At 39.5% G+C, this 13,270-nt stretch overlaps 1 protein-coding gene across 16 annotated transcripts in view; it reads left to right on the top strand.

Annotated features, from left to right (window-relative positions):
• The window catches only part of ccdc57 (coiled-coil domain containing 57), a 36,725-nt gene that overhangs the window by 15,269 nt on the left and 8,186 nt on the right, over window positions 1-13,270 (top strand). For 14 of the 16 annotated variants that reach the window (XR_009785759.1, XM_061757042.1, XM_061757041.1 and 11 more), the window contains 7 exons: window positions 228-428; window positions 4,050-4,208; window positions 4,603-4,765; window positions 5,630-5,716; window positions 6,920-7,184; window positions 7,309-7,479; window positions 8,745-8,842. Coding sequence is in view for 15 of the 16 variants with exons in the window: in XM_061757042.1 (XP_061613026.1) it covers window positions 228-428; window positions 4,050-4,208; window positions 4,603-4,765; window positions 5,630-5,716; window positions 6,920-7,184; window positions 7,309-7,479; window positions 8,745-8,842 (1,144 nt within the window). In the remaining variant the exon portion in view is untranslated. The remainder of the gene's footprint in view (window positions 1-227; window positions 429-4,049; window positions 4,209-4,602; window positions 4,766-5,629; window positions 5,717-6,919; window positions 7,185-7,308; window positions 7,480-8,744; window positions 8,843-13,270) is intronic. The other 2 variants (XM_061757046.1, XM_061757053.1) reach the window with 2 other exon arrangements.

Below are 13,270 nucleotides of genomic sequence, written 5' to 3'. Positions count from 1 at the left end.
TCATCACGAGCTGAGACACTAGTTCATTTGTCCCAACCAGGAAGGAAAAGGTCTTTGCTAAAATATTTTTAAATATTCCACTTTTACGAAAATGATAACATTCAGTGTTGTTAGACTCTCATGTCACCAATAGTGGTCTTAAAAGACGTATGACCCTAATGCCACTCCCATTACAGACTGTTGAAATATTTGTATGTATAAAATGATGTTTGTCCATGCCTGTCAAGACATGAGGACATGGCCCAGGTTCTGAAAGAGAAGGATGATCAGCTGGAGTCTCAGTGTCAGGCCCACAAAGAGCAGTTAAAGAGAGCAGAAAAACACAACATCAAACTGCAGGATGAGATGGCGATCCAGTCTGCGAAAGCTCGCTTAGCACAAAAAGACATGGAGATGGTCTTGGAGGAGAAAGATGATACAATAAAGAGGTGAGACACATGTATATTTGTGTTGCTATACTAGCAGCTACTATTCAGTGTTATTTTTTTATCTTCAAAAGAAATGAATTTTACATTGAAAAAAAAATGGATGAAGCAAGGTTACAGAGCTGTGAGAAAGTATTGGTCCCCTTCTCAAATTCTTATATTTTTTGCATAGTTTCCCCTCTTTAATGTTTAAGATCATCAAACAAATGTAAATATCAGAGACTATTCAAAGTTTCCTCGCCGTGTGAAAAAGGAGTAATGGCCCCCTAACCTAATAACTGGCTGGGCCATCCTCAGCAGCAACAACTGAAATCAGACATTTTCTTTCACTGGCAATGAGTCTTTCACATCTCTGTGGAGATATTTTGGTTCACTCTTCCTTGCAGAATTGTTTAAATTCAGCAAAAACAGAGGCTTTTCAAGCATGAACGGCCTTTTTAAGGTCATGCCATTACAATTGGATTCAAGTCTGGACTTTGACTATGCCACTCCAAAACCTTCATTTTGTTTTTCTAAGCCATTCAGAAGTTGACTTGCTGGTGTGTTTTAGATCGCTATCCTGCTACAGAACCAAGTGGGCTTCAGCTTGGGGACATTAACTGATGGCTGAACATTCACCTTTAGGAGCAGAATTCATGTTTCCATCAATCACAGCAAATTGGCCAGGTCCTGAAGGAGAAAAGCAGCCCAAGACCATCACACTTCCACCACCATGTTTGGCTGTTGGTGTTTTTTTTTTTTTTCCTGAAATGCTGTGCTACATTCACACCAGATGTAACAAGACACACACCTTCCAAAAAGCTCAACTTTTATCTGGTCAGTCCATATAATAGTTTCTCAAAGTCTTGGGAACCATTCAATTTTTTTGCAAAAGTAAGACGAGCCTTTATGTTCTTTTTGGTCAGCAGTGGTTTTCACCTTGGAACGCTGCCATGGATGCCATTTTTGCCCAGTCTCTTCCTTATTTTTGTGTCATGAATACTGACCTTAACTGAGGCAAGGGAGGTCTGCAGTTGTTTAGAAGTTGTCCTGAGTTCTTTTTATGGCCTCTCGGATGAGCCATTGCTGTTCTCTTGGGGTAATCATTGTAGGCCAGCCACCACTGTTCCATGTTTTCTTCATGTGGGGATAATGGCTCTCTCTATGGTTTGCTGAAATCTTAAAGCATTGAAATGGCTTTTGTAATCCTTTCCAGACTGAAAGATGTCAATTACTTTATTTGTCGACAGTTCTGAAATTTCTTTGGATTGTGTCATTTTTTTGCAGCTTTTTTAGATCTTTTGTCTGACTTGATTTTGGGACAGATTCTGTTTAAGTGATTTCTTGATTAAACAGCTCTGGAGGTAATTTGGCTTTGGGTTTGATCAGTGAAAATGAACCAAACATTGGGATTAGCCACAATTAATTCATGATTTAACAATGGGGGTAATTACTTTTTCACCCAGGGCCAGGTTATTGATTTCCCCCCCTTAATAAATGGAATCACCATTTAAAAACAGCATTTTAAGTTCTCTTGGGTTATGTCTGTCTGATATTTAAATTTGTTTGATTATCTTAAACATTAAAGTAGGGAAACTGCAAAAATCTAAGAATTTGAGAAGGGGGGCCAATACTTTTTCAGGTCACTGTCGTTGTTTGGTTATTTAATATTCTAGTTGAAAAACAACGATCATGATCATATATTTTGTTGAACCTCTAAGTTAATTGATAACACCTGATTGAAGATAGGCGGCACGGTGGCCGACTGGTTAGAGCGTCAGCCTCACAGTTCTGAGGAGCGGGGTTCAATCCCCGTCCCCGCCTGTGTGGAGTTTGCATGTTCTCCCCGTGCCTGCGTGGGTTTTCTCCGGGCACTCCGGTTTCCTCCCACATCCCAAAAACATGCATTAATTGGAGACTCTAAATTGCCCGTAGGCATGACTGTGAGTGCGAATGGTTGTTTGTTTCTATGTGCCCTGCGATTGGCTGGCAACCAGTTCAGGGTGTACCCCGCCTCCTGCCCGATGACAGCTGGGATAGGCTCCAGCACGCCCGCGACCCGAGTGAGGAGAAGCGGCTCAGAAAATGGATGGATGGATGGATGATTGAAGATAACCCAAATTTAGTAGTATTGTACAATACAAAATAAGTACTCTGATATGTTCTAGTGGGGAGCTGTCTGCAGCTCACCTCGGGTCTCGCTCATACAGCCTGTGTGCCCTTTATTGGCTAGGTTTTACACTTAGCGCTAATATAGCAACCTAAATTTGAAGTGCAACGAAATGTCAAACCAACATAGATTGTAGCAGTTCCTTGTTTCACACCTGCAGCATGTAGCTCAGCCAACAATAAACTCGTTTGATTTTAGTCAATTCACATCCAGTTTTGATTACAAAATTAGTGTTGCACAAAGACAGGAAGCAGACTTTCCCCCAAAGGATTTGGATCATCAAAAGTTGAATGAGACAGAGATCAACATTATAGCTTTTACTTCCAGGTATTTACACTTGGCACTTGGATCCGATACAACACTTAAAAAAATAGCATTATTTGTCACTGAAACATCACATTTTTAGGTCAGCAAAATAATTGGAACTTGAACTGGAATCGATTATAAAGCGAGAGATATTTTGTTGCGCATCCTTTCCTTGCAATAACTTTTTTTTCTTTTTGCTTGCAATAACTGCATTAAGCCTGTACCACTGACATCACTGAACTTGCATTCGTCTTTTGTTATGCTTTTCTAGGCTTCACCACAGCCTCTTTCAGTTTTTGCTTGTTTTGGGAGTTTACTCCTCTGGGTCGCCTCATGAGCAGCTAAAATCCATGTGCTCTAGGGTTTAAGTCTGGAAATTGACTTGGTCAGTCTAAAACCTTCCATTTCTTGCTCCAGATGGATTCGTTTGTTGGTTAGTCAGTGTGTTTTGAGTAATTATCTTGCTTCCTCATGAAGGGTCATACAATCAGTTTGATTTTAACTTTTCTTTAACTTGGCAAAATGTTTCTGTAGACTTCTGAGTTTTTTTTTTTTGCTACTGCCATAATGTGTTACATCATCAATGAAGATTTAGGAACCAAGAGTGCTGATGAGCTTTTATGTTTGGGATCATGAGCAGAGTTCTTTCTTTTCCGATGTTTTAGCATTTCCATCACTAGGATACAGTTTAATCTTTGTCTAATCAAGCCAAAAAACTTTGAAAATGTTCATGTTCATCTCTACCTTTTTAGCCAATTCCAGCCTGGCCTTTCTATTCTTCTTACTTATGAGTGATTTTCATCTTCTGGTGTAGCCTCTGTACTTTTTGTTTTTCCACCCTGACAGCTCTCTGGTTGCCTGGCAACAAATCACACCTGACAGTCACACGCTCAAATACTTTTGGTGATTTGAATAACGGGTGCATTCAAACAAACGGGTGCTCTCTTCGAAGTTGTATATTGGATCTAGATTTAAATGCATAAAAATAAAAGCGGAATATTGATAACTTGTCATGTTCATTTATCAATGTCCGATTCAAATGTTTTTAGTCACAGCAAAATAAAGGAAATTGCCTCACTCTTCCAGTAATTTTGGAGAGAAGTGTATAGTGCTGCACAAAGGTAAACACTGAAATACTGTGTGTAATTTTATGTGCATGTATTCCAAAGGCTTCGTACCGAAATGACTAGAGGCCAGACTGTCTTGGAGAGACACATGAGTCAGGCTTCTAACGAGATGGTCGCCAAGAACACAGAGTTCATCACCTTACAGAACAGTAATGACAAACTCCGGGCTGAGTTGGAGAGGAGAAGGGAGGAGATTAACAGGTGAGAGGATGCTCTACATGAGTGCACCCCAACAGATTTTGTAAGAAAACCTCTTCTATGCCATAGTCTACTCTACAGTCATACAAAATACTCCATGTCAGTGTGCACACAGAAAAATTTTGTTTGTCCAACAAATGTATTTGTAATCGTAAAATGTGGCAAAAATGTGTACACAACAATTAGTCTAGCAAAGCTAAATTTTACACTAAAGAAATTGTAATTCACTAGAATTTAACCACAGGGGAGTTTTAACAATAATCTGAAAATTGTTCTTATATGTTCCCTGATAATTGGATCTAAAACTTACTTTTCGAAGGGGTTGTTTTGCATACTATAGTTTTTACCTATGAACTTTGTTGTTGTCATATTTAAATGACCATTTGTGTGTTGTCAGGTATAAACAGGATGTGAGTGCCGGTTTGAAGAGAGAGGCGGCATTAGAACAGGCACGAGTCCAGTTGGAGTTGGAGTGGCAGAGGCGCTGTGATACCATCAAGGCAAAACACTACCTGGATAATGAGCAGCTTATACAAGATTTGACACTGGCCAGAGATCAGGTCAGTCATAAAAGAGCCCTTAAAATCTATTTTCTTCTTATGTGTCAATCAGTGGTATTTTCAAGTGCAAACCAGGTGAGAGGTTATGTTTTGATCACATCACACAATAAGCCATAGTGTGCATGTGAATATCAGCTGAAATGTTTGAAAACTATTTACAGGGAAAAAAAATAAAAATAAATAAAAATTAAAAAAAAAAAATTAAAAATAAATAATTAAAAAAATAAAAAAATAAAACTTTTTCAGTTTCACGTGTGCACATTAACACATTCACGGCTTTAGAAGTCAAATATCCATGTTAACTGGGAAGGCTGGCAGTGAATGAGTTAAGGTTTGCGTGCACTAGCGGTATTTCCACAATGCGCACTGTAAAAAAAATTCCAAAATAGTAGCTGATGTATGCATGCGCAGCACAGTATTGCTTGTTGTGTGCTGTGATGTCATGTCTCACCTCACCTGGCATGCGAACGCCTATTACGTGCACACGGTTTCACATGCAAAACTAAGATTTAACTAAGATGTCCTTTTCGGGGCTCTATAAAACATTAGAATTACATTTACTGTATAGCACGATAACCTAAAAGTGGATTGTTCTAGTGTCATTCCTATCCTTCTGACTGCTCTTAGCAGGCCTCTTTGCATGGTATCTGGAGATTGCTGATATGCTATATTGAATAAGCAACTTGTAGTCCTGAATTCATATCTTCCAATGTCACATGGAATTTCTTGGAAAAGTTAAGTTTCCTCTTATCTGCAGTACAAGTTTCTCTTGGCTGATCATCCACAAATATTTTAAAGCATTATGTTATCCAGAGTTATCATAGCTTCTCTAGTGATTTTAGTATTTTTTTTTATCTTCATCAGGCAAAGGCAGATCTTAGTGAGAAAGAAAAACAGTTGCATGACTTGACTGTCTTGTGTGCGTCTGTTGTGAGTGACAAAGCAGTGCAGGTAAGAAAGCTTGTACCTTTTCCTTTGATAACTAACAAAAAACAATTGATTTTTTTTTTAACAATTTAACAATTTATTGATTACAAAATTAGACTTTGAATCCCCTCATCTCTACACACCCATACTGTATGCCACATGGATATTGTATTTTGTTGGCAGCTGATGCCCTTCAGTTCATGTACTGTGTATTCAAGCCCAAACTGTTTTCGGCAATGGCCTTTTCTTTGAGCATCCTGTAAGGTATAATGGCCTTTCAGTTTGACTCCTTGCCTCTCCAAACTGGCAGCTGTTATAAACTGTTGGCATCAAGGGTCAAACAACACCATATCAAATAACACTTAAAGGCTAAGTGGCTGCAATAAAAACCATGACATAATTGTTGAATACTTTTATTCTGGCTACAGGGACCTTGAGCAGGTACCTTTTTGTGACATTAGCAAAGTCAAATAAATATTCAACAAACTTTTATTGATGCATAATCCATGTATAAGAGAAAACAGACAACACCGATTACTTGTAAAATTGCTAACCATTTATTGTATTGTAAAATGTCTCAACAGGCTAACATGTCTATGAAGTTTTTTTTGTTTTGTTTTTTCCCCCCAGTTTTACCATAAATAATACTAGTGATACTGCCAAGTGGAACAAAACAAGAATCATTTATATGTATTGGTTGGACTGGGGAATAACCGGATATATACAATTAAATGCTACAGTAAATGACAAGACCCCACAGTCAGTCATCTCAAAGATTTATGATGCATAAGGAGTGAATCCTACTTTTCAAATAATTAGATATTGGTACTGGTTATTGGAAGGATGCCTTTTTGTTTCCTGGACATCGGGTTGTATCCCTCAAGCTTGTCAAAATAATAATAACCTAGTGATTTTAAAGGTTATCTTATGCAAAATGTCTGTGATAGCTTGGGTCAAATGTTAGTGTTGCTGGCTCTGCCAAAATACTACTAATGTGCTTTGTTCGCGCAAAAAAAAAAAAAAACTCTTGAGTTTGGATAATATATGATAAAAGATACTTGTTACTGTAGCTGGGGTCATAGGTGTGGTTAAGGTATTGGTTAAGGTATATTGTGTTGACATACTGTGCTGGATGTTGTAAAGCTTGTTTTTCCTAAAACAAGGATTCCAATAATAGCCCCGCTGTCCTCATCAGTTTACTGTATATACTGCATGAAATACTGACAGGGTCTCCCACCAAAATCAGATGTGAGGGCATCACAAGAGATAAGTTCCCTGGTTGAGCAGAACAGCTTTTTGCGAGCTGTGGTTTCCCAGATGAGAAAGGATATGGAGGATCTTGGTGATATCCTACCACATCCACAGACCAAGCTTCAAGATGCCTCTCCCAAGGCAGTTAAAACCCCTGAAGCGCCCGCAGCTACCTTCACAACTGACCCTCTTGCCAAGCATCCTGACGTCTCTGCCAACACCATCCCTGCATATTTGTCAGGTCTCTCACAGAAACATAATTGATGATTTTAAAATGTCACCCAGAAGTTCAAGTCACCATTGCAAACATTAATCACACAATGTACTCTGGCAAACGATGCTAACCTTTCGTTGCTTTGTTTCAGACTACACTAAGGCTCTGAAGCAGGAGGTGGGCCTGTTGAACGCTCGATGCAGACACCTTGAGGAGCAGCTAGAAGGTTCTTTAAGGCTCCCAAGCCTAGTTCCTGCCACAGGAACAACAAAAGAGTCCCAGGCTCACACATATCTAGATAAACCACATCCACATGACCAAGGTAGTTTTCAGTTCAATATTATTGACTAAAAGCACTTTTCATATAGAACAGGATCATGCTTTTAACTACAATGTTCTGAAGGTTGCACAATTTGGAAACAGAGTTTATTGTTCAACAAACTATGCCTTTAAGGTTGTACAGAAACTTGGAGGTCGAACCATCTTCATGTGTGGCATCTAGTGAAACGTCTTGTGATTCTTCAGATCAGCCACCAATACGTCACATTTTCGGTTCTAAACTCCTCATCATATAACCCCCCTCACTGCTACGACTCTGTGGTGGCATCACAAAAAAAGCCCCCAAAGAAAAAGCAAAACACCTTTGTGGTGTAATCCTTCACAAGCTTACTTAGCGACAAAGGCGGCCGATGAATGTCTGTCCTGGCTAAAATCATTAACAGTGGTTATCATACTTTTACATTTGTAAGACTCTTAAGAATGTTAAAATATGCCTTTAAACATTGACTGTGGATTATTTGTTTTCAAATATGAACAAATCGTAAGTGGAACCTGCATCAATGGATTGATTGTGTTCAACCTTTAAGGTTTCACTTTGTCAACAAGTAAGTTGTCTATATTTTTTAGAATTCTTGTTCCACAAACAAAACATTCTGTTCCCGTCTGTTCTCATACTTTATGTATTTGGGTGATTAAACCTGCAGCCTTGCAGTTGAGCACGTATTTCTGAGCCGTGCTTCCCGAAGCTATTTAAGCAGATAAATGTCAAAAATAAGTTGATCAACTTAGTGGAAATGAAAAAAATGCAACCAAAGGTACAGGTTGAAGTGTAAAAGAAACCAACAAATAAAAATGGGAGGTAGATCCATATTCACCAAGTGAATCTGGCAAATATTAGTTATATGATCGTTTAGTGATTTTGTACTGTAAATAGCAAAAGATCCCTTTGCTACCTCTAAATCCCATTTACACTCTTGTACGGGCACACATATTGTAGTCACATAGACTTGTGAACATATACATATGAAGGCATGTCAAAATGAGGGGGCTGCACACACAAAGGTACACCCTTAGCAGTAGATGGTTCTGTGTGTTCTTTGACAGTGGATAAGGAGCCAACTGTTATAGCTCAACCAACTGCTCTCCGTATAGTTTTGGTTTGCCTTTATTAGTCTTTTTTGGGCTAACCGAGGCAGGTTTTGGTCTCTATCCGATTCCATGCAGCCAAGACTTTTCACACTGTGCCATTCGCCTTTTTTAATGTATCTTGGTTTGTTTAAGTTTTCCTATTATGGTTTTGATTTTCAGATTTGTGTCCGGAGAAACATGCTGACTCCACTGCTTTGAGGAGTCAAGTGGTGAGAGGGCAACATGCAGAGCCACATGCCAACAACATAAGGGATCGGGTATTGGACAGATTAACTATTATTTAAAGTGATCTTATCTGTATTCAACTGTGATCAAAAGTAGCCTCCCGAACCAATGATTTGTTTGCAGTCACCTAGTTACTGCCCAAGAGTTTATGCTTAATTTGGCATACTGATTGTATGTTTATTACAGGATGACACTACTTAAAGGAGTTTCACAAAACAAAGTATTGTAATAGTTAATTATTCTGTGAAATTGAACTTTAAAAAAAAAAAAATGTTGATAATGCATTGATTCAATTTCTCAGTTAATGCTTGAATCTTAATGGCCAAATATAAGGGTAATTTTCATATAATTCTATCAAAGGGTCAAAGTCAAAAATTGAAAATAGCAATTTTTCTATGCTGCCATAGTTTTATATGCAGGGCAAATGTCTCCCATGCGGAAACAGCCACGCTTAGAGTCCTATTTATATCAGAAATAACACCATTTACTATCCCCTCCAAAAGTATTGGAACGGCAAGGTCAATTCCTTAGTTTTTTTTGTATACTGAAGACATTTCTCTCTCTCTTCCAGTGCAGACGCTTTTTTGCTCGCTCCGCTTGCTTCGTTTCAATTTTTTCTTGCAGATAAGCTTGTTTTTCTTCTAAAAAAAATAGAAGCAGCAACTCCTGGATATTTTTAAACCTGTGGGACTGTACTTTTTTTTGTAGATACAGTCAGTTGTTGCCATATTCCAGTATTTTCTTATACCCTCTCACCATTACGTCGGCGTGGCCTGCTAATTATCACAAGCCTGCTATTAGCAACAATACCAGCAATCAAGATGCCTCCCTTTTCCACTGAGGACTATCATGGACTGCTGCAGAAGATTTACAATCCTGGAAACGAAAATCCACCATCTTGACACCATCTTGTGTATGTGGATGTAAATGGACAGTCGGGGAATTAAACCACTTTACCGATGTTTCAAAATGGTGAGCAGAAGTGTGGCTACAGACAGCCACTTAGCTCAAGAAAGAGGACGGATGTGGACTGTGGAAACAGTAATGGGCCATCCAGCAGTTCTCCCTGGAATTCACTGGGAGCAAACCCCAAAGATATGGGACAACATCTAAAAGGGAGGACACAACACCAGCAGATTACCAAGGAATCCAGCTGGCCTGCGTTGTGGGCTGCTTCTATCCCCGAGTGAAGCGGTCGCTACAGCAAAGGGCAAGAAAAAAAGGACGCAAGTCAATGCAAAACATTGACATCAGACTTACAAATAGATTTGAGACACTTTTACAAGACCCTGGCCAAGAATGCTCATCCCCCACCACCACTGAAAGGTATGAAACTACAACCCCAATTCCAATGAAGTTGGGACGTTGTGTTAAACATAAATAAAAACAGAATACAATGATTTGCAAATCATGTTCAACCTATATTTAATTGAATACACTACAAAGACAAGATATTTAATGTTCAAACTGATACACTTTATTGTTTTTAGCAAATAATCATTAACTTAGAATTTTATGGCTGCAACACGTTCCAAAAAAGCTGGGACAGGGTCATGTTTACCACTGTGTTACATCACCTTTTCTTTCAACAACATTCAATAAACGTTTGGGAACTGAGGACACTAATTGTTGAAGCTTTGTAGGTGGAATTCTTTCCCATTCTTGCTTGATGTAGAGGTTCAGCTATTCAACAGTCCGGAGTCTCTATTGTCATATTTTAGGCTTCATAATGGGCCACACATTTTCAATGGGTGACAGGTCTGGACTGCAGGTAGGTCAGCCTAGTACACGCACTCTTTTACTACGAAGCCACGCTGTTGTAACACGTGCAAAATGTGGTTTGGCATTGTCTTGCTGAAATAAGCAGGGGCGTCCCTGAAAAAGGCGTTGAAGGCGAGGAACATTGTCCTGAAACTGTTCGACTATTTTCTCACGCACTTGTTCACAAAAAAAGTGAACCTTGCCCCATCTTTGCTTGTGAATGACTGAGCAATTCAGGGAAGGTCCTTTTATACCCAATCATGGCACCCACCTGTTCCCAATTAGCCTGTTCACCTGTGGGATGTTCCAAACAGGTGTTTGATGAGCATTCCTCAACTTTCTCAGTCTTTTTTGCCACCTGTCCCAGCTTTTTTCGAACGTGTTGCAGCCATAAAATTAATGATTATTTTCTAAAAACAATAGTTTATCAGTTTGAACATTAAATATATTGTCTTTGTAGTGTATTCAATTAAATATAGGTTGAACATGATTTAGAAATCATTGTATTCTGTTTGGCGGCACGGTGGCCGACTGGTTGAGCGTCACCTTAAAAGTTCTGAGGACCCGGGTTCAATCCCTGGCCCCGCCTGTGTGGAGTTTGCATGTTCTCCCCGTGCCTGCGTGGGTTTTCTCCGGGCACTCCAGTTTCCTCCCACATCCCAAAAACATGCATTAATTGGAGATTCTAAATTGCCCGTAGGCATGACTGTGAGTGCGAATGGTTGTTTGTTTCTATGTGCCCTGCGATTGGCTGGCAACCGGTTCAGGGTGTACCCCGCCTCCTGCCCGATGACAGCTGGGATAGGCTCCAGCACGCCCGCGACCCTAGTGAGGAGAAGGATGGATGGATGGATGTATTCTGTTTTTATTTATGTTTAACACAACGTCCCAACTTCATTGGAATTGGGGTTGTAAATCATACAAGAAAAAAAATGACTCCCCAAACGTTAATAGTTGGTGATGGAGCTGTCAAGGATGTGAAATGTTTTGCAGTGAGAAGAACACCAAAGTACTGTGTCTGATATCTAAAAAAAAAAAAATCCTGGAGATCACTAATCAGCACCCAACTGTAAAATCTGTCATTCTACACACAGGGGCCCTGGATGTTCTCAAGCAGCAATCAGAGGTACTGAAGCGATATTTCATTGATCTCCTCACAAAAGTGCAATATTTGGATGCTGAGGTTTTTATAAGTGGACCTCTCCCACTTGTACAATTTGGAGATGAGCGTTTCTCTAGGCTCAGTCAATTAAATAAGTGGCTCAAAGAAGTGTGTACTGCACTATCCGTGCGTTTCATTGACAATTTCTACGTTTTTTGGGAGCGGAGACATCTTTATAAGGCAGACGGTTTCTGTCTAAATAGACAAAGGGTTAGGTTATTGGCTGCCAAGATTTTTTACTGTGTACGTCATTCAGCGGCTCGAAAAAAAAACACTGGCCTTGTTGACACGGCTGAAAGACCAAAAGATGCAGTTGTTCCCAAATAATCAGAGGAACAGGAGATAAGGCGACACGAGGCGCAGACGGATTCATCAGCGTCATCCAAACAATCGGAGGAGAGAATGACAAATGAGATGAGCCAGCATGTTGAATCTCCCACACCCCTCCCTGCCCCATTGGAGCCAAGCCCCATGCAAACCTCACTCTCTACTAGCCTAAATTCTCTGCACGGTGCGACAGACAGGATGAGGACTATTGTCAATATTGGAATCTAACGCACACTACGTCAAGATCTTTCTCCCATCCCCCCTCGCCTGAAACCACCATCCACTAAGATGCGAAGGGCCCCTCCTCCACCCATGAAGAACCTTATCTGCGAATCTGACTGATATCTGCGGGGTCTTTTCCAGAATAAGTCAGACCCCTATGGAGATCAGGCATTTTTTCTCCCTGTAATTACAAGGGACAGAAAGTTGATAAAAGCAGTATGGCACTAAAAAAGTAGAACTACAAACTTAGTGAGGATAAAATGTGAATCTATGAAACCATTGTCTCCAGTTATCGCTGCGAGACTAGCTCTTTTCAATATCAGGTCACTGGGTAATAAATCAATGTTGATTAATGACATCATTACAACCTATGATCTGGACTTTTTGTTACTAAATGAAACGTGGTTCACGGAATGTAGCTGTAATACCATTTTAAATGAGGCAACACCAGGAAATTTTAATTTTATGAACAAGTGTCGAATGGGGAAAAAAGGCGGTGGTGTTGCTGTTATTTTTAAGTCATTATTTCAGTGTGACCAAATTATACTGGGTGATTTTAGCTCTTTTGAATATCTCAGTTTTTAGTAAAAGGTGACCCAAAGGTTATTGTTTTAATAATTTATAGGCCTCCAAGATACAATAGAAAATTCATGGAGGATTTTTCAGAACTGCTGTCAGTTATTTGTAGTGACTACAACTTTTTTGTCATAATTGGGAGACTTTAACATTCATGTTGACAATAACATGGAAATAAAATCGAAAGAACTCTTTGCTATACACGACACGTTTGACCTCTCAACAGATTAAGGGTCCAACGCACACTCAAGGTCACATCTTAGACCTGGTCATCTCTAAGGATGTTGAAAGTCTATCAATTGACATTAAGGATATGGCTATTTCTGACCATTTTTGTGTATTCTTTGAATAACAGATTCTTCCAAAAGTTCAGAAAACCTCTGTCTATTAAGAAAAGGTACATAAATGAGAG

Source organism: Phyllopteryx taeniolatus, chromosome 19, assembly GCF_024500385.1.
Source record: "Phyllopteryx taeniolatus isolate TA_2022b chromosome 19, UOR_Ptae_1.2, whole genome shotgun sequence".
NCBI classification, from domain to species: Eukaryota; Metazoa; Chordata; class Actinopteri; order Syngnathiformes; family Syngnathidae; genus Phyllopteryx; species Phyllopteryx taeniolatus.
The sequence above is the reverse complement of the archived record's forward strand: the minus strand, read 5'-3'. Positions and strand labels throughout refer to the sequence as shown.